The 22,287-nt window shown below is 38.6% G+C and overlaps 1 protein-coding gene across 4 annotated transcripts in view; it reads left to right on the top strand.

Annotated features, from left to right (window-relative positions):
• The window catches only part of KIAA0319 (KIAA0319 ortholog), a 142,330-nt gene that overhangs the window by 60,410 nt on the left and 59,633 nt on the right, over positions 1 to 22,287 (top strand). For all 4 annotated transcript variants that reach the window (XM_043973611.1, XM_043973602.1, XM_043973593.1 and 1 more), the window contains 4 exons: positions 1,888 to 1,985; positions 5,042 to 5,129; positions 6,240 to 6,329; positions 9,485 to 9,617. In XM_043973611.1, the coding sequence (XP_043829546.1) occupies positions 1,888 to 1,985; positions 5,042 to 5,129; positions 6,240 to 6,329; positions 9,485 to 9,617 (409 nt within the window). The remainder of the gene's footprint in view (positions 1 to 1,887; positions 1,986 to 5,041; positions 5,130 to 6,239; positions 6,330 to 9,484; positions 9,618 to 22,287) is intronic.

The raw sequence follows: 22,287 nt of genomic DNA, 5'->3' as shown, positions 1-22,287 counted from the left end.
ACACACACACACACACACACACACACAGGATCTGAAACAAATCTTTGTCACCATTAATTCTTCCAGTTCTGTGCACGTTTTGTGTGGGCTCTTTGGATAGCAGCTGCCTCAATTCAGTACCAATACAAATACCTGAGAACAACCTCACTTAGGTGTGTAATTAGGGCTTTGGCCCAGGGTGCCAGGGTGCTTCTTTCCCAGAGTGGGACCATTGTGCCTGTACCTTATGATGTCCTGGTGCTTTGCCATCCTCTTCCAGCCTGCACCTTTCAGCAGGACCTCAATCTCTTATCTCTCTCCCCATCCTTGTACTGGTCTCTGTCTGATACAGTAGTTCCCTTCCTATCTCAAATACCTTGGTGGGAGTTCTGAGGCAATTAACTTTCAAATCATTCAGCTGTTCCCTACAGTTCCAGCACCAGGGAGAGCTCCAGCTGTTGCACATAACCCTACCCTCACCTTTTTATGTCTTCAAAACCCCTTCAAAGCCCAGTCTCTCTCACTCAGCTGACAATAGTACAGGAAGAATCTTGAGGATTAGTTCAGCTGGTGGAGCCAGAGATTAGTTATATATTATTTTTTTGTAGGAAAAAAAAATGGAAAAGTGAGCAAACTAACCCTGTACTAAGGGCAAGGTCATAACTGGTTCAGATCTCTGTGAGCTGGGGATGTCAGCAGGACCTGTATCTTGGGTCATGTTGTCTCCCATTTCGGGGAGGTGGAGAGATCTTGAATTATCACTTAAACCTGTAGCAGCAAAGAAAGATGATACTGTTTTGGGGGATGGGTGTGTGTGCACACACCTGCTCACATATGCAGATGCAAAGATTCTTTTCTTGGGGTCTGGGAACTTAGTTTTTCAAAATATCTTAAAAACTGTATTTCAATATAATTGGTTTCTTTATAATACCCTGTATTTCATTTGATCCTGAGCAGGGAACCACAGATTTTACCAGGCCACCAGACAGGTCCATAACACAAAAAAATGGTGAAGGAAAATGCTTTGTAATGTATTTAGTAGCTAACCTAATGTGAAGCTATTTGAAGCTTTCTAGTAAATCAGATGGAATGACTTAGATCATCCTTTTTTTTTTTTTTACATTCTTGTTCTGAAATGAACTCAAAGATTTGAGGTAGCAGGAAAAAAAGGGTTAATAGAAAAACCTAAGACCCAAGCTCTAGTACAGATATTAGCTCTAAAAGGGAGTCAGATCCCAGTTAATGGATAACTTATGTTAGGTTCTCATACCCATAGTGATCAACATCCATAACGGACCAGAGTGGGTCAGGTCAAAATAACAATTAAGGAAAAAGACAACCTATAGAAATTCTAATGAAAAATGATTATATTTTGAAACTAGCCATGTGAATCAGAAAGAGACATGCGCAGAAAAGGCCAAATTTGTCCCCAGATTCACCTTATGACATGTAAACCCCCAAAACACACCTCCACTGAAAAAGGTACCTGCCTTGGGGGTTGGCTTAGGACCCCCAGGAAGTCCAAATTAGGGTAAGCCCTCCCTTGTAACACCCCTAGGTGGAGAATATTATAATGAGACTGATAATCAATTTATCCATAGTATAAAATAACTGTCTTTCCTTTCCTTATTTGAGAGATACCTTTCCACTATTCTGGTTCTCTCCCTGTGGTCACCCACAGTATTGCAATAAAACTTAAGAAACTGAGTCACTGAGTCTTGTAATTCTTTTGGGACGACTCACAATCAATTGGACCCCAAATTCCACCGTACATCAAGGTCATAATCAATATCAGGCCTTTTGGCTTGAGGTCAGTGTTATTACCCTTTTGCCTAATGTCTGTATGAATTGTCACGCAAAGAAAAGCTAACAGCTCTTCAGTATGACTTTTTCTTTTTTCCATTTTAGAAACAAGTTACAACTATGAATGGAGTTTGATAAGGCACCCTGTGGACTATCAAGGTGAAATTGAACAAAAATACATGCAAACTCTTAACCTCTCTCAGGTAAGTAGGGTGTGGCCTAATCATGTTCTACTCTTTAATTAGTCATTTGATTAATAATGATCACATTTTAATAAAAGGTTAGTGGCACTCGGGAATGCCAAAGACAATCAGGGTCATATAAGCCTTCTGTAGAAGGGTGTTCCCAAGGAGGCAATCAATTCCAATTGGTTAACAATTAATGAAAGACTGAATATCACAATGAGGGCTCCACCTATTCTAATGAACTTTGATTATGACATTTATTTCTAAGTTACCCCCAGCCTTGGGCAATTTATTCAAAGGATTTATCTTTACCCAAACCTTAGTAGAATACAATGGGCTTCCCTGCCTGTGTGTGGTCTGAACAAGATTTGTTAAGAAAGTTAATCCAGTCTCATTCTCTGTAATGTCCTTTAAGAAACTAAACTTTGAAATGAGGACTGTAGAAAAAGGGGGAATTCCTAGATCTTCCCAAATCATTAGTTATTCACAATTGTTTCTCTCACTAACAATCAGCTGGGTTCTCGAGATCTTTAAAAAAGTCTCTTTTTGGAGCTTTGGCTGTTGTAGATTTTAATTAATTAATTAATTAGATTAGATTTTCTGGTAACATTCATTTTTTAAAATTTTGAGTCTCCAAATTTTCTCCCTCCCTCCAGCCTCTCCCCCACTCATTGAGAAGGTAAGCAATATGATACCTATTATACTTGTGAAGTTATATATAACATATTTCCATACTAGACATGCTGCCAAAAAAACAAGAAAAATCAAGTTTAAAAAAAATGCTTCACTCTGTACTCTGAGTTCATCAGTTCTCTCTCTGAGTGTGTATATAGCATTGTTGTAATTTATAAAAAAAAACCACAACAACCAAATGACACTGTTACTGATTTCCTTCAGTATTGCTACTCTGAAACCCTGATTCTTTGGTTGACTCTAGCTGTTGGTGCTGTTGTCCAGTTGTGTCTGACTCTTTGTGACCCCATTTGGGGTTTTCTTGGAAGAGATACTGGAGTGGTTTGCCATTTCCTTCTCCAGCTCATTTTACAGATGAGGAAACTGAGGCAAACAAGATTAAGTGACTTGCCCAGGATAACACAGCTAGTAAGTGTCTGAGGCTAAGTTGAACTCAGGAAGAGTAATCTTCCAGATTTCAGGCCTGGCACTTTATCCCTTGTGCCACCTAGCAGTACTGTCTCTAGTTAAATCTAGTTGTTACCTCCAATTTGAAGTCAGGTTACAGAGCATTCCTGCCTAGTGTCTACTTTTTCTAGCTGTTTGCCCATGAACTGAGCTAACTAGATTCTGGGAGCTTGTATCCCTGCCTCTCTATCAGGTTCATTTCTTGAGTTTGGCGAGAAATTACAATCTATTAATCCCATTATATGGGACAACTAGGTTGGTGAAGTGGATAGAATGCTGGGCCTGCAGTCAGGAAGACTCATCTTCCTGAGTTCAAATCTGGCCTCAGACACTTACTAGCTGTGTGACTCTGGACAAGTCACTTAACCCTTTTTTTGCCTAAGTTTCCTCATCTGTAAAATGAGCTAGAGAAGGAATTGGTGAACGACTTCAGTGTCTTTGCCAAGAAAACCTCAAATGGGGTCACGAAGACTCAGACACAACTGAAACTACTGAACAACAAATTCTGTATTATCCTAGAATGTATGTAAGTACCAAACAGACTAGAGGATATGGAGGTGAGCATCAACCTCTCCCACAAACAGGGAACCATTTTTTTTTAAGTCTCTATTTGGTGATTATGAATTAAATTGCTTTCATGCTTCTTCTTTGCCCCCCCCCCTCCTCTATTTGTGTTATTTCTCCCAGGATGTAAATTTCTTGAGGGCAGAGAAAATCTCACTTTTTGTATTTATACCTCCATCCCTTAGGATAGTGCCAGACACATATTAAATACACTATGTGAGGGCCAAAATTTGATATACGGAGCATTAATTGGGTGACTTGCCTAAAGATTGGGATCCCAGAAATATGAGGGAACTTTTAGGTTCACCCTCCCCTCTGAACTGCCCTTTTTAGATATTTCTCCCAGGCCAATAAGAAAGGAGTCTTACAGCTTTAATTCATAGAAGGATCAGATTTTATTACTTGGGAATTAATTAGACAACAAAGGTCAAACTAATAAAATAAAAGATAAGGAAATAGGAAAAAAGAAATACAGATAAATACTCTTAACTCTAAACTTAGCCTATGCAATCCCCAGATCGTTTCCAATTAAGCTAATTCAAAGGAATTTAGCGTTTTCCGTAATTAACTCACCAACACCTGGAAAGTCTGCCATGGAGAGAAAACCAGAGAGAGAGCTAGTGTTCTGGAATTCCCTCAGCCTCCCCTCAGGGAGCATTCAATCTTCCTCCTCCAAAAGGGGAGATCCTTCAAAAATTGCCTATGGAGAGTTCTCCTTCTGACCTCAGCAGCATATGTAACTTCAGGGTGGGCCAGGTATGGCCCCTCCTGAATGAGTCAGCCCAAAACTGCAATAATAATTTTATCACAAATAATTTTACCACAACTATAAATGTTCATTCATTCATTCATCTTTTATGACAGTAACTAACTTGAACATCAAAACTAGTAGGATGTTTATAGACAGATTTTTTTCTTTACCTGTTCAAATGTCCTAGAGCTTTGTTGGATTTTTGTAAGGGCTCCTGGAATATTCTATCTCCTTTAGGGCTCTGGTGAGTTTCTGGGACTGAATTGATTTTTTAAATTATTTTTTAAATTTTTAATTAACTTATTTTATTTTTGGCAGGGCAATGAGGGTTAAGTGACTTGCCCAGGGTCACACAGCTACTAAATGTCTAGTGTCTGAGGCCGGATTTGAACTCAGGTCCTCCTGAATCCAGGGCCAGTGCTTTATCTACTGCACCAGCTAGCTGCCCCATTAGATAGACTTTTCAATGAGTCCTTTCTCATGTTCCATCTTTGAGAAGGTGATTGAGGCATTTGACCCATGCCTTCAGGGAGGTAAGATTTGTGACTTTTCTAGGTGATGATCATTCTGTCTCTCAAGACTTGTTTGTGTAACTAGGGGTTTTTCCTGTGTGTTGCAGTTGTCTATAGGCCTCTATTGCTTCAAAGTGACTGTTTCTGGTGAAAATGCTTTTGGAGAAGGATTTGTAAATGTCACTGTTAAGCCAGGTAAGCCAGTTTAAGAAAATCTGGGTAAGTGGTCCATTTAGTGAGGCTTCTTTTTGATTTGTTTCAAGCTCACTGATCATTTCTGTGAATCTGAATGACTTGGTAATATATTCATTTTTCTTTCTGGTGGAGTTTGTCCTTTGGCTCTAAGATAGCAGTGTGGCAAAAATGTGTTTTTTTTCTAGATTCTCTCCATCATCTGCTACTTTGCTGGCACTTGGGTAATATTTGTAGTAAGTGGCCATCCAAACTTTTGACTAAACTATCAAGTATCTTTGCTTCCTACTTCTTGCATTGATTTTACCCTTTACCTCCATTCTTTATTATTTCCCCATTCTTCCCTATAGGGTGACTTTCTAAGCTACTTCCAGGTGAGCAGCAGAGAGGGCAGAGGAAACTTGTCCCAATCTATCCTTACCTTCTCTCCTCTACCTTATAGCCTTTACACATAGTAAATGAAGTAATTATAAAAACAGTCAGAACTTATATAAGTAGTTAAGTTATATCTCATTTAATCCTCACAACAACCCTGTGAAATAGGTGCTATTATTGCCCTTCCCCATTTTACAGATGAGGAAACTGAGACTGGGTGAGGTTAAGTGACTTGCCCAGAGTCACTCACTAAGGAAATGTCTGAGGGAGGATTTGAATTCAGGTCTTCCTAATTCCAAGTCTAGCACTCTATCCACCATACCACCTAGCTGTCTTAAAAAGGCAGAGTAAGGCTATACTTTTAAAATGGCCCTGAATAAAAATAACTATGAAGTTCTTGTTTTCACCTCCTGTGACACAGGGGACCTAGCCAGGAAACTCCTGAGCTGGATCTAGAACCCAAGACCCCTGATTTCCTATGGTAGTACCAAGCACCGCCATGATCAGTGGCTAAGGACTTGGGCATCAGAAGACTTTGACCAGTGTTGAGTTGGGAAAAAGAAGGGAATACTATATAGAAAGTGCTTCTGAGCTTCACAGGAAGGTCCTAAGATTTCAAACAGACCTTCCCCAGGTGGGAAGGTAAATTTTTTTATTGTATTTTTTCGATAATGAACAGCATACATTCAGCTTGCACTTAATCTGGTCTCCTTCTTTCTTTTCTTGGCCACAAAACAGCGAGAACCAATCAGGCCCCAGTAGCAGTTGCTTCTCCCCAAGTACAGGAGATTTCCTTGCCCACTACTTCGACCTTCATTGATGGCAGTCGTAAGTATCGGATCATCTTTTAGTTTGCATGCTATGAGTGCTAGAATTATTGTATGTGGGTCATTTCTTAAGCACAATAGTGCTTGTGTGCTAATTTAATGGATATTTGAATGGTGAGACATTTTCCACTGGAACATGGGGTTTAGAACTGGAAGGGACTTGGGCTTTTCTCTTCCAATTTTATGTTTTATGTTTTCCCTGTTTTGTTTGGGGCTTAGTTTTACTCCATTTAAATAATTTTTTTAATCTACCAGGAAATTTTGGTTCAAATCTTTGTTTTGGAGGGAAAATAATTCTAAATTATCTTTCCTGGTGTTTTTTAATTTAACATTTGGAGAATGAATGTGAGAAAACTTAGCAATGTTGTTCAGTAGAAAGTAAGTTCCTTGTGGGCAATGAATCTTTTAGCTTTGTTTTTGTATCTTCATTTTCCAGCATAGTGTCTATTAGCATAGTAGGTACTTACTAGATTGGAGTGAATTGTCTTCAAAATTCATTTTTGTGGCATAGTCTTTTTTTTTTTTTTAAAGTAAGGCAATTGGGGTTAAGTGATTTGCCCAGGGTCACACAGCTAGTAAGTCTTAAGTGTCTGAGGCCGGATCTGAACTCAGGTACTCCTGACTTCAGAGCCGGTGCTCTATCCACTGCGCCACCTAGCTGCCCTGGCATAGTCTTTTAATGCTGTGTGAATTCAGATTGCCTCCCAAGTGTTGGAGTAAGACCAAAAGGGGCTCTAAGGAGGCTGAGCAGACAAATGAGGATCAATTGAGCATGTGTTGTCTCCATGGCTTCATTAAACAAGCTCAGCTTACAACCTGTGTTAGCATTTTATGTCTATTTGATCAAAAAGCTTTTGCTGTAGCTGGTAAGCTTAGTGAGGCATAGTTTCCTTAATTTGTTTGGAGAAGATTATTACCCATTAAACCACCCAGCAGGATAAATGTGCAATTCAGCCATTAATGCTTTCCATATATTTTGAACTGGCCTCAGAAACAATGGAAGCCAAATTTATAGGGGCTGGGCATTTAATTTGAGTATGTAGAGGTGTTGACGATTCTCTTTCTTTAACAGAATAATAAGAATGTGTTGGGCAGCTAGGTAGCACAGTGGATGGAGCATGGGCCCTGGATTCAGAAGTACCTAAGTTCAGATCTGGCCTCAGACACTTAACACTTACTGGCTGTGTGACCCTGGGCAAGTCACGTAACCCCAATTGCCTCACCAAAAAAAAAAAAAAGAATGTGTTGATTAAGAATATTTATTGAGAATATTTAAATGAGAAAAATAGCACTTGATGTTTGTAATTGGAACTCAGAGTGGAATGGAAATTGAGACTGCAAGGGACTCTAGGCATCACCTCATCCAACTTCCTCACTTTGCAAAATGTGGAAACCAAGACCCAGAGAGGTTTCAATTTTTTTCAGGGCCACATAGTCTGTAAATAGCAGAGCTATGATTTAACAAAGGTAATGATGATGATGACTAACAATGCTTTAACTTTACAAATCGCTTAACACATAGTTTGTAATTTGGTCCCCATAACAGTCTTGAGGTAGGTGCTATTATCATTATTATTATTATTATTCCCATTTCACAGATGAATAAACCGAGGCAGATTTGGCCAGGGTTACATAGCTAGTGTCTGAAGTAGAATTTTAACTAAGGGCTTCCTGACTCCGGGCCCCACATTCTACCTATTCTGCCAAATTTAGAGCTCTTGACACTATACTATCCTGGAACTGAATAGATCTTTAAAATAATCAAGTTCAGCAATATCATTTTATAAATGAGAAAATCAAATTCCAGATAGGTTCTTTTTGGCTAAAGACACAAAGTATGTTCTAGAGCCGGAATTAAAGCCAGGCCTTTTGGCTCCTGGTCTGGTATGTGGCTGATTTTCTCTCTCTCTCTCTCTCTCTCTCTCTCTCTCTCTCTCTCTCTCTCTCTCACTCATTCACTCTCGTGCTCTGACTCTCTCTCTCTCACACACACACATCTGAAGGAAAGCTAGGGCAAAGACTACTACTCATAATTCTGCAGATATGTGTATGGGGTGAGGACAAAAAGTTAGCACTTCGGACTTCTACTAGAGCCCTACTCTAGTACCTCCTGAGATCATGGGCTGAAAGGGGCCTCAGAGGCCATCTGGTCCAATCCTCTTATTTTACAGATGAGAAAACTGAGGCCCAAACAGGTTCATCAGTTTGCCAAGGTCACTAGTTGTAAATAGCAGAATTCAGATTTGAACCCAAGTCCTCTAACTCTGAGTCCAACAACTTCTCCACTTCACTGTGTTCCCTCTCATATGGCATGAAGGTGAACTTAAGTTCTTAAAGGCTTCTTCAAACAGAAGAGAATACCAGTAGGTCCTCACAAACTATGACAGTACAGACCTGGCAACATTCCTGTCTTCCAAGGGTCAGACTTGGATGGATGAGCCTGTGGTGAGGCTCATTTCCAGAATATTGGCCACCAGGCAATGACCTACTTTTTTCTGCCACAGCAACTAATGAAGACCACCAGCTAATGTGCCGAGGGTTTTCATCCACAGCAATGGGGAGAATCCCTCCACTAATGAAATATTAGATCCTTGAGTTGATGTTCAGATAATTGTATATCCTCAAATGAAGAAATATATCCATATGTAATAATAACTAGCATTTATAAGCACTTTAAGGTTTGCAAAATATTTTACACATATTCTATCATTTGACCCTTACAATAACCCTTCGAGGTAGTTACTTTTATGATCTCCATTTTACAGATGAGGAAATGGTGGCATTAAGAAGTTGTGACTTCCTCAAGAAGTGTTCCTGACTCCAAGTATAACATTCTATCTATTCTGCCACCAACTACCCCAACACATGCATCCCCAAATACCTGGAAAGATGCATTAGAAATAACTGATCTTGTCTTAATTATGGGATCGTAAGATTTAGATTTGAAAGGGACCTTACAGGTTATCTAGGCCAAGTGCCTCATTTTACAGATGAAGAAACTGAGGCCTCGAGAGATTAGATGTGTTTTTTTTTTCTAGGTCAAACCACTGAATGACAGAACCTAGATTTTTAACTGGGACATTCTGACTAATAATACCTGCCTCTCTCATTCTTTCTTTTCATGCTGGTTCTGATTTTCAAAAATCTTTTATTTAGACAGTACAGATGACGCTAAAATCGTGAGCTACCACTGGGAAGAAATTAAAGGACCCTTAAGAGAACAGAAGGCATCAGCTGACTCCCCAGTCTTGCATTTATCTAATCTTGTTCCTGGCAATTATACTTTCAGGTATGTGGGCTCCTTTTCTTTCTTAGGTTTTTCTTTATAGTACCCTTATTTTGATTATTAGTTGGCTTTTGGTTAAATTGTTTTGAATAGCCTTTTTCTCCTCCCCAAAACCAACTGTGACAAAATATTTCATTAATTTTGGTTTTCTTTAAGGGTTATGGAAGATCTTTAAACATCCCCATCACCACTACCAACTCCACCACTACCACCATCACAATCATCATCAATTCATAGTCATTGAATGTGCATTCATTAGGAGACAAAAGGTTTAGACAAACTGGATCGAATACATTGTTGTCCTGGTATTGTTCTGTTGGGTTCATTTGAACAAGGTCATTTCTTTAGAGCCAGAGTAAAGCAGAGTTATATTGATTTATAGGGTAGCATAAAAAATTTATCTGGCTTTTTCTTGACCTTTGCACTCCTGCAGAATGGTTCTTGAGACTGTTTTAGATTTACTCAGTTAGTATTGATTGGACTGTACAGTTCTAGCTTAAGAAACTTTATTTTATTTTATTATAAGGTAGGAGGGGTGTATGATTTAATGAATCAGTGAAATTGCCCCACCCCACTTGAAGGAGGTGATAAAATGCTATACTCCAATATCTTAATGAGGTAAGAACACAACTTAATTGAATCAAATCAAGCACAGGCTTTAGGTTAAATAGAAAATTCCTTAAAAGCCTTGGATAAACAGAGGGTAATGTTTCATGGCAGGTGTGTTCAGATTGGTTGAGGAGACCTGGTCTATAAAATAAATCAATCTTCTGCACAAACATAAGAAACTCAAAAGCACGAATGAACAAATATAAATAAACAGCAGCAGTAACTTAAAACCTCTCAGGAGGTTAGGGATACTAGGGGTTCAGCCTCAAAGCAGGTTTTCAATCAGGGGTAGATAATAGAGATATTGTGGATATTTTCCCAGAACCAGAGAATCTCAGAGAAGAAAAGGACCTCAGAAGTCATCTAGTTCAATCCTAAACAGGATTCAAGCCTATAACACTGATAAGTAGTTGTCTAGACCCTGCTTAGAGGCCTCTGGTGAGGGGAAATCCACTACTTCCCAGATATGGTATTGGACTTGATGACTATTTGACCCCCCCCTATGAAAGTTATGACTCTTGGCTTTCCTTGCTGCAGAAATCATTAAGCACTCAGGTATCTCCTTTATGACTCAGAATTTTATCACCTAGGCAATTGGGGGTGGGGCAATTTGATTAATTCATTAAATCATACACCCCTCCTACCTCATGATGACCATGCCAGGAACTTGATGTAGCCTTCCTTGAATCAAGAAGCATCTGCTATGTGCCAGTTACTATAATAAGCACTAAGAATATAAAGAAAGGCAAAACAGCTCCTGCTGTCAAGGGGCTCACAATCTAAGGGAGGAGACAACGTGCTAACAACTTATGTGAAAATAACATATATAATGAATGAAGTATAGACAGTCACTATCGGCGAGCCATTGTTAACCCCTCTCTTCCTCTTGTTTTGGTCCCATTAGAATGTAAGTTCATTGAGGGTAGAGACTTTCATTTTTCTTCATCCATTTATATTTGTACATGGGATCATAGATCTAGTGATGGAAGGGACCTTAAAGACCATTTCATCTGGCTCCCTTATTTTACAGATGAAAAAATTGAGGCTCAGAGAGATAGAGTGACTTGCTCAGGGTCACACAGCTAGTAAGGGAAAGGGTTGGAATGGATGTATCAAAGATAGTACATCTTTTTGTTTTTTATTTTATTTTATTTTTTTCAGGGCATTGAGGGTTAAGTGACTTGTCCAGCGTCACACAGCTAGTAAGTGTCAAGTGTCTGAGGCCAGATTTGAAATCAGGTCCTCCTGAATCCAGGGCTGGTGCTTTATCTACTGCACCACCTAGCTGCCTCCTAGTACATCTTTTAAAATTCTTAATATGTGGTAAGCACTGTGCTAAGTGCTGGGGACACAGATATAAAAGCAAAAATCATCTCTGCCAGAGTCCTTAATGATTTTGAAGCAGGAAAGCTTGATGATGCCATCAAAGCTTATGATTTTTATAGGGAGGGGTCAAGGTCTTATGAAGGTACTTGTGATTGGTTTCCCATCTCTGATGTTACAGGAAGATTCCAGGGCTTGGGGGTGTGAGGTGGGGTTGGGTAGAAAGGGATTAGGGGAGATAGGGATTCCTATATGTATAAGCACAAAGAAAGGAAGATTATAGTAATTTCTAGAAAAGAGAAGAAAAAGCAAAGGCAAGGGAACTTAGATCCCCCAAGATAAAGATATTATATATTATGTAATATATGTGTATATATCTCATATAATATGTGTACATATCACATATATGATGTATATACAATATATACACATAGAATCATATAGTTGTATATAATTATTATACATAAATATATAATTGGTATATTAACATCATAGAATACTATGATATTATTAATTATATATACAATTCTGTATGAAGACCATAAAGTGAACTGGAAAAATTTATGTGGCTATGATAGTAATTATATATATTTATGTATATCATTATCATCCATAATATATTCATGTATAAATAATACAGAAATATATTTATATGTATTACTACCATACATGATATATAATATATGTATATATAAGTATGTATACATATAAATATATATTACTATCAGTCATATGTTTTTCCAGTTTATATTCTTCATACTTGATTCTTTTATAGTATTTTATGACATTAATATACCAACCATTATTCAAGTCATTCTCCCAAATTTGACTAATAATTTTCAGTTTTTCTTAATTACAAATGATGCTACTATTTTAAAATAGTATTTTCCCCCAATTACATGTTAAAACAATTTCTTACATTTAAAAAAAATTGTAAGTTCAAAACTCTGTCTCCCTCTCCCTCTCCCCATCTCTACCTTCTCTACCTCTCTACCTTCTCTGAGATGGTAACAATTCAATATAGGTTATACATGTACAATGATGTTAAACATTTCCATATTAGTCATTTTGTACAAGCAGTCTCAAAAAAGAAAGAAAGTATGCTTTAGTCTGTGTTCAGACAATATCTTTCTTTCTCTGGAGGCGGATAGCATGTTTCATCATGAGTCCTTTGGTATTATCTTGAATCATTGTATTGCTGAGAATAGCTAGGTCATTCACCATTCTTCATTGTACAATATTGGTATTACTGTGTACTTTCTTCTGGTTTGGATCACTTCACTTTGCATCAGTTCATGTAAGTGTTTCCAGGTTTTTCTGAAATCTTCCTGCTTGTGATTTCTTATAGCACAATAATATTCCATCACAATCATACCACAGCTTATTTAGCCAGTTCCCAACTGATGGGCATTTCCTCAATTTCTAATACTTAGCTATCACAAAAAGACTAGCTATAAATATTTTTGTACAAATAGGTCCTTTTCCCTTTAAGTGATGCTACTATTAAAAGCCACTTTTTTTATTTTAAAAATATTTTATTTTATTTTTTGTTACATTTGAGTTTCAAGCTGTTTCCCATCCTCATAACCTGCACTAAAGAAGGCCATGTGGAACAATGATTGATTGGTGGGGAGAGGTCTTCAAAAATATGCCAGACCTTTATACCCAATTCACTTCAACTCAATTCAATTTTTATCATGTGGCACTGCTGTGATTGGCTGGTTTTTCTTTGTTTGTTTTCTATTTATAACCAAACCAAAACCTTTATTGAGAAAAAAAAGTTGCCAGGGAGTGGGGTGGTCAAATGATGTAGGGAAAGAGGCAATGCTTAGGGTGGGGGAGCACAGATTGCCCTGGGCTTTCTGGGAGGTCAGGCTGCTGCTGCGGAATACAAACCCCAGCCCCAGCTGGGTGTTCAGATTCCCCAAGATGTCCTTTCTTCTTTTTTTTTTTTTAGTGAGGCAATTGGGGTTAAGTGACTTGCCCAGGGTCACACAGCTAGTTAGTGTTAAGTGTCTGAGGCCGGATTTGAACTCAGGTACTCCTGACTCCAGGGCTGGTGTTTTATCCTCTGCGCCACCTAGCTGCCCCTTAAAAGCCACTTTTAACAACTAGTTTTTTGTCATCTTGAATATGCAGATAATATATTTCCAATATCGTTATTGGGTCAAAGGCAATGAATATTTTAATAGTGTTTATAGCAAATAACAAGACTATTTTCCCAAAAGATTCTACCAATTTGCAGTTCTATATTTAGTACACGATTGTGCTTGCTTTTGCATAAGTATGTCAACATTCACATTACATCTTTTTCACATAATTATCCACATAACTTTTTTTCCAATTTAAAAGGTATGAGGGGATAATTCAAAGTTTTTCAGGTTTGCATTTCTTTGGTTGTTGATGAGGTTGAACATTTTTTCAAGTGACTATAATTTACCTTTAGCAAGTCAAATCAAGAAGTCAACAACCACTTAATAAGCATTTAATATGTGCTAGGCACTGTGCTAAGCATTGGGGTTACAAAGAAAGGCAAAAGACACTTCTTGCTTTCAAGGAATTCATATCTAGTGGGGAGGACACATGCAAAAACAAACAAAAAAACATTCAAATAATCAACAGAAGGAAGTATGACCATTAAGGAGGATTGGGAAAGGTTTCTTGTAGAAGGTGGGATTTTAGGCAGGGACTTGAAAGAAGTCAATGAATCTAAGAGAGGAGAATCTAAGGAAGGAGAGAATTCCAGGCATGGGAGACGGAGAAAATGCCTTGGGTCAGGAGATGGACTGTTTTATGAGATGAGCAGCAAGGAGGCCAGTATTACTGGACCAAAGACTATGACGGAGAGAGTTAAGGTATAAGACGACTGGAAAGGACACCAGGTTATAAAGGGCTTTGAGCATGAAATGGAGAATTTAATATTTTTCCTGAAGGTGGTAGGGAGTTCAATAAACTGGAGTTTATTGGATAGCCGGGTGATGTGGCCAGTCTGCAGTTTAGGAAAATCAATTTGACAGCTGAGTGGAGAATGGATTGGAATGTGAAGACTTGAGGTAGGAAGACCAACCAGAAGGCTATTTTAATAAGTCAGGGCATGAGGTGATTAGGGTGGGGTACAGGACAGTGGCAAGAATGGAGACATATGAGATGTTAAAGATGTTGCCAGGTCAGGACTTGACAACAAATTATATGAGTGGCAAGAAAGAAAGAAAGTAAGGAGTCCAAGATAGCACTAAGGTGGTGAACCTGGGTATCTGGGAGAATGGTTCAAATTTATAAGTTGTTGCTTTTGTTTGAATATTTCATTTAATATTCATTTAAGCTCATTGGGAGTGAGTATTGTTTTATTCTTTGCTCACATCCCCAGCACCTACCATAGTGCCTGACATAAGTAGGCACTTAATAAATGCTTATTAATTCATTGATCAAAAATGTTTATTAAGCATATACCATTATGTACAATGCCCTGGAGATACAATAACAGAAAACAACAAATATTCCCTAATGTCAAGGCACTTAGTAGAGGGAGACAACATTTACATAGTTAAACATAATACAAGGTAGAAGGAAGTGATAAGAACAAAGGAGAGATCAGGAAAAATATTGTAGAAATTTTAAGGAGAGAGAAATCAAGTTTACTGGGGAGATGTTTCATGCAAGGTGTTGGTGCCTGTACTTTACTTTATAGAAACAGAAAGCTTTTAACAGTTAGAAATGAAGGGAATATATTCTAGAGATGGAGGAACTCAAATGCTAAGTTTAAGAAAAACAGTGAAGGTTGACTATAAAACAGAGTACTTAAAGGGAAGTAGTGTGAAATAAGTCTGGAAAAGGTGGTTTGGAATAGCATTTTTAAGGCCTTTAAATGGCAGGTTAAGGAGTTAGTATTTTATCCTGTAGACCAGGGCTTCTTAAACCTTTTCTACTTGTGACCCCTTTTAGCCTGAGAAATTTTTACTCAACTCCAGGTATATAGGTATATGAAATAGGTATACATAACCTTTTACTGTTGCCAAATTTTTCGCGACCCTCACATTCAGTTACAATACTGGGTTGCAATCCACAGTTTAAGAAGTTAGGCTGTAGGCAAGGATCTGAGGGGTTTTGAGTAGAGAAGTGGCAAAGACCTGTGCGTTAGGAAAATTGTGAGGCAATTGTGGCAGTTGTATGAAGGATGGACTGGAGAGGGGAGAGAGCAGAGCCATGAGGTTCTATAAAATATATATCTATATCTAATCTATCTGTCCTTACTACACAAAAACATAAGGGAGAGAGTCATGGCAGACCTGAAGTAGAGTGATGGAGATGTTAGTAAGGAGGAGAGGATAGTTTTGAGAGTGATTTTGCAGGTAGAATTGACATGAAGTAGAGAGAGAGAGAGAGAGAGAGAAAGAGAGAGATCGATCGAGAGATCGAGAGATCGAGAGATGGATGGATCCAAGGCAACTTCAAGGTTTTCAGTGTAAGGGCCTGTAACAATAGTGGTATCCTCAACAAAAATGGGGAAATTGGAAACAAAAGCTATTTTTTCAGGGAAGAGGAGGGTTGAATAGGCATGACTTTCTAAAAATTTAACAGGAAAATACAGTTCAAAGTGAATGTAGTAGACAATAGGTTGGGTTGGGAGATGGTAGGGTCAACAGAAAGGGTTTTTTTTGCTTGTTTGTTTGTTTGGGTTTTTTGAGGCTAGGGAAGACCTTAGCATATTTGTAGACAATGGAAAGGAATTATTATACCATTTAAATCTGATTTAAATTTAAATTTCAGATTTAAATCTGAAATGGGTCTGAAGGGCCAAGTCCCCCATTTTACAGATGAAGAACCGGAGGCCCCCAAATCCAAACCCCAACCCTAGCTTATTCCCTATAGCCACCTGCTTAGCTTCTCTTTGTCTACTGTTGAAAAAGGTTCGAGTAAGTAATAAAAGACAGTCTCTGTCATTTCTTCTTTGGTTGTCCCCCATACATGAAATGTTTTCCTTTGTGCCCTCCAATTCCTAGTTTCCCTAAATTGCTTCAAGACTCCGCTCAGATCCTACCTTCTGCAAAAGGTTGTCCAGTTCTTTTTCCAGTCCAGTCCATTTTTCCAGTCTTTCTTCCCCCATTCCCCACTGCTAATGCCTTCCCTCTGAGATTATCTCCCCAATTATACCACATGGGCTGCTCCTTCTCGGTCTTCTTTATTGGATCTTCATCCATATGTCACCTGATAATTGTGGGTATTCCCTAAGACTTTTTCCTGGACCTTCTTCTCTTTTCCCTCTATGCTATCTTAGCAGCTCCAATGGGCTCCATTATCATGTCTGTGCAGATGATTTTCAGATCTGTCCTGATTTTTTCCTGGAGTCCAGTCCCACATCACCACCTGCTTATTAGACATCTTGAATTGGGTGTCCCATAAGCACCTCAAATGCAGGATAGAACTTATTACTATTTTTGTTGTTTAATGTCCAACTCTTTGTGACTCCATTTGGGGTTTTCTTGGCAAAAATACTGGAGTGGTTTGTCATTTCTCCAGCTCATTTTAGAGATGAGGAAACTGAGGCAAACAGGGTCACACAGCTAGTGTATGTCTGAGGCCAGATTTGAACTCAGGAAAATGAGCTTTTTGGACTCTAGGTCCAGCACTCTATACACTATGGTACCATCTAGCTGCCCCCTCCCCTAAACCCTCTCCTCTTTTGTACTTCCCCATTACTCTCTAGAGGGTAGTACCAACTTCCTAGTTACCCAGATTCACAACCTTAGTGTGATTTTTGATTCCTTACTCTCACTCGTCCCACTTATCCTATATCAGATGCCAGATCTTATTTATCTATCTATCTATTTATTTATTTGTTTTTGCAGGGCAATGGGGGTTAAGTGACTTGCTCAGGGTCACACAGCTAGTAAGTGTCAAGTGTCTGAATCCAGATTTGAACTCAAGTCCTCCTGAATCCAGGGCTGGTGCTTTATCCACTGCACCACCTAGCTGCCCCCTAGATCTTATTTCTATACCTTCATAACTCCCCCTTCTCTTCACCCTGATAGCCACCACCCTAGTTCTGGCTTTCGTTATCTCTCACCTGGATTATAGCAATAGCCTTCAAATGGGTCTATGTACCTCAAGTCTCTCCTCATTCCAGTTCATCTTCCACATAGTTGCCAAAAGTGAATGATGGAAGATGAGGTAGCTGACATGTGATGTCAGATGTCTAGTAAGGAGGTTGGGGTCAATTTAAGGGTTTGAGGAAAGAAAAATAGCTATGAGGATCATGATAGGGAATCAGATAACCAGAAGGATTGCTGTGCAACAGTAAAGGGTCAGCCTTGGTTACATCGCCTGAACTTTATTTGTCCCTGTTTCACGATTTTATCTTTCAATTTTTTGTTGCTTAGTAGTAGACATGGAGAAAGTATATGGTGGGGCCACCCATGATTGTGGCTTTGAGTGGGGTGAAAACAGTGATATTGCAAGGCAGCAAGGTACTCAAAGGCAGAGGATGATATCTTATTGGAAGGGCTAACTATAGATTCAAAAAAGTGAAGCCAGAATAAGGATGATGGATTGGGAAAACAGGGAAGAACAGAAAGAACACGGTATAGCAATAGGGATAAAGAATGGGTTTAGAAGTAGTTAGGCAGTGGGAGAAGTGAAAGGAAGGCCATGTAATCAAAGAGAAGAACTTCACAGTTGAGGATGTTGGAGGTGGAATAGTTTTGGTTCACTCTGAGATTGCAAGTGTGAACATGTTTATAAGGAGCTGAGGAAGAGTAGAAATAAGCAAGTCATGGGAGTTCAGGAAGTTCATGAATCTTGTGAAGTAACCAAGGATTAAGGCAGAAAAAACTATTATAATTTATTTACTCGCTAGGTATTGCCCTTGAAAATTTTTATCTGCTCCTATATATTTCTGATAGTCAGTTTTGAGAGAAATGATTATTTTTCTATTACATTAATAACCATTAGAACTGAGGTTTTTTTTTTCCTTTCTATTTCCTCATTCAAGGACCAGTCCTTGTAGGTCAGTCAGTCAGTCTCTGAAGGACAGGGTTGATGATCAGATTGGCCTAATCCTTGAACTCTCTCCTCAGTCTTGGGCTGGACTGAACCTAACTAGGAGAATTTATTTCTTCTTCTTCTTTTTTTTTTGGTGAGGCAATGGGGGTTAAGTGACTTGCCCAAGGTCACACAGCTAGTAAGTGTTAAGTGTCTGAAGCCAGATTTGAACTCAGGTCCTCCTGACTCCAGGGCTGGTGCTATCCATTGCCCCACCTAGCTGCCTCCAGAGAATTTACTTCTTTTTTTTTTCCTGCATTAGACATGTTATAAGAGAAGAATCAGAGCAATGAGGAAAAAAAACCTCAAAATAGAAAAACAACAGCACCTAAAACAAAAGAAATAGTATGGTTCAATCAGTATCTATACTCCACAGTTTGTTTTTTTCCCCTGGATTTGGAGATTCCCTTCCATCATGAGTCCCATGGAACTTTCCTGTACCATTGCATTGGTGAGAAGAATCTAGTCCATCACAGTTGATCAACACACAGTGTTGATGATACTGTGTACAATGTTCTTCTGGTTCTGCTCATCTCACTCATCAGTTCATGGAAGTCCTTCCAGGTTCAGAGAATTTACTTCTGATGAAAGTGTAAAAAGAATCTAATCTACATAAATTCCACCCCTAAATCATTAAGTTTATACCCTTGAAACCCCACATTGTTCAATGGGAGTGGTCTGGGTGGGAGATGGATTCTTTTGTCCAGATAGCTGTAGGCAGCTGAGTCTCATGATCAAGTCTCATGATCAAGTCACATTCTCAGCAGGAGTAGTTAGACTTTTAGCTCACCTCCTCACTAATATGTCCACCCCCTTATTAATTATTCACCAAGTAGGGTTGATTTTTCACCTGTCAGGTGCACCTCCTTTTCCAAAGGTATTTAAGCATTCAGGGATCTCTATGGTTTTGTCTTTGGTTACTGAGAGACCACTGATCATCAATTTATTATTTGCTAGTATAATTAATAAATTGATTATTAATTACCCAGAAACTCTGTCACTCCCAGGCTTTTCATTTGTCTCAGTTTTTATGCATACATATATCACAAACATTTTCTTCGTTTGTTTCTTTTCATTTCTTCTTTTTTTTTTTTTGGTATAGAGTTTATCATATAGCTGATCTGGGGTTCTTTGCCTACTGCATTTAGGATATTTGAAATTTTGGTTTTGAGTTGATGCATTCTTTGGGTTATAGTTGGTCTTTGAAAAATATTCTTTTAGGGGGCAGCTAGGTGGCGCAGTGTAGATAATGCACTGGCCCTGGATTCAGGAGGACCTGAGTTCAAACCCAGCCTCAGACACTTAACACTTACTAGCTGTGTGACCCTGGGCAAGTCACTTAACCCTCATTGCCCTACAAAAAAAAAAGAAAGAAAGAAAGAAAGAAAGAAAAAGAAAAATATTCTTTTGATGTCAAATTAAATTCTCAAATTTACATGATGTTTAATTTGATGATTTAATCCTGTGCCTTTAAGACTTTTGTGTGTATTTGTCCAGCTTTGTCACCTTTTCCATTTTGAGAACTATGAGGATATTTTAATAGGTATAATTTTTTTCCCTTATTTTTGCTCAGAATTTCCTCTGCTTTGTCAGTTTAAAATATAATAATTTTATCCTTTGGGTACTTGCAGTTAGCATTTCTCTACATTGGTATGGATTCTGTGAATTCTTTTCACTTGTAGAATGGTCTCTTTTATTGTCTCCTTTGGGAAGTTGTTTCTAATGAGTTCTTCAGTTTTTAGTGCTGTTTCTTTTTCAGTTCCCTCTGAAATTCTAGTTTATCTAGGGCTTGAATTTTTTTTCTGAGTTCCACATCTTTTACTTCCACATACTACATAACCATTGTTCAGTTGTGTCTGACTCTTTGTGTTGCCATATTGAGTTTTCTTGGCAAAGTTACTGGATAGTGTTTTTCAATTTCCTTCTCCATTCAGCTCATTTTATAGGTGAGAAAATCAAAACAAACAGGGTTATTGACTTACCCAGGGTCATACAGCTAGTGAGTGTTTGAGGCTAGATTTGAACTCATTTCTTCCTGACTCCAGGCCCAGACCTCTATCCACTGAGTCACCCAGCTGCCTAAGTAGCTTTTAAGGTTCTGTTCTGTTCGGAGCTTGTCTTTGACTTTATTTTTATTACTTGCTGATCTTCTCTGAACTATAAACTTCTGTTATTTGTTCATTTTGGGGGGCGGGGGGTGGCAATGAGGGTTAAGTGACTTGCCCAGGGTCGCATAGCTAGTAAGTGTCAAGTGTCTGAGGCTGGATTTGAACTCAGGTCCTCCTGAATCCAGGGCCAGTGTTTTATCTACTGCACCACCTAGCTGCCCTTATTTCTTTTTTTTTTTTTTTTAATTTATTTTTGCGGGGCAATGGGGGTTAAGTGACTTGCCCAGGGTCACACAGCTAGTAAGTGTCAAGTGTCTGAGGCTGGATTTGAACTCAGGTACTCCTGAATCCAGGACTGGTGCTTTATCCACTGTGCCACCTAGCTGCCCCCCCCTTATTTGTTACTTTTAATGATGGTTTATTTCTTCTGTGTAATTTTTCATTTAATTTATCTTTTCCTTATGCTTAAAAACTGAATTAGTATTCTTTTATTTTCTTCATTTCATTTATTCTCATTTATTTTATCCTTTGATTTTTTTTGCATCAATTCTAAAAATGTTTGATCATGTATTTCTGTAGAAGTTTCATTTTTTGGATATTTTATGTTGCAATATTTCTTTGCTGTATATATTTTTTCTGATATATTCATCTATTTCTCTGGGATAACTTTTTAATTGTTTTTTTAAAAGGTTCTTTTTGGATCTTGCCTTTTATAATGAAAGATTTTAAATGAAGGGGTATAAGGTGATTAGGTCTCATTGACTCAGAAGTCAATTAGAGAATTCATTCCTGTAATTAAAAGGGTATTCACAGGGGATTGCCAGACCTTGCTTTATTCTGGGAAGAGGTGAAGATAAATTGCAGTCATTACTGCAAACCCAGGAATGCCTACTTTTTATGTTGCCTCTCTCATGGGTGATTGTCTTATTTCCTACTTGCCACTGCTTTCTATTCCTTTTCTTTTTTCCTCTTCCCTCCCAGGACCTTAGTGGTAATAGAGGTCACTGCTTTTCTGTGCCCGGTTCTCTGAATATAAGTGAATAAGCCTTTGTAAATTTTTGTCCCTCTAATCCCATTTGCTCTTCTATTCAGAGGTGGCAGTAATAGCAGGTGTGGACATGACAGGAGATTCCTGGCTACATGCTCCTATTGTAGAAGCCTCAGCCTTGGGCTGAAGGCTGACAATGGCAGCTGTGACCTTTAACCTGGTGGTGGGCCCTGTGGCTGTAGGGGCCTTTGGTCTGGGATATAGCAACTGCTACATAGGAGTGACAAGGCTGGGGTGAAGAGTCTGTTTGGGGACAAGACCCAAAAACCTAGGGGTATTTGGGCTGGTGGCCAGTAGCTATACTTGGTAGAGTTCAGAACAAAAGTTTCCACCAAAGGGATCAGTGCATCAGTGTCTGTAACTAGGGAAAGATTACTGGGACCTTACTTAAGGGTACTAAAATGTATAGGGCACTGAAAGCACTTGCAGTCTCTTAATCATATAGAAACAACTGAGTTTAGTAACTAGCTAGCAAAAAATAATGAGAGTTTTAAAAGGAAGTGCAATGTGTATTCTTTATCTGATACAATGTCCAAGTCTTTTGGGA

This window comes from Dromiciops gliroides, chromosome 1 (assembly GCF_019393635.1).
Source record: "Dromiciops gliroides isolate mDroGli1 chromosome 1, mDroGli1.pri, whole genome shotgun sequence".
NCBI classification, from domain to species: Eukaryota; Metazoa; Chordata; class Mammalia; order Microbiotheria; family Microbiotheriidae; genus Dromiciops; species Dromiciops gliroides.
The sequence above is the reverse complement of the archived record's forward strand: the minus strand, read 5'-3'. Positions and strand labels throughout refer to the sequence as shown.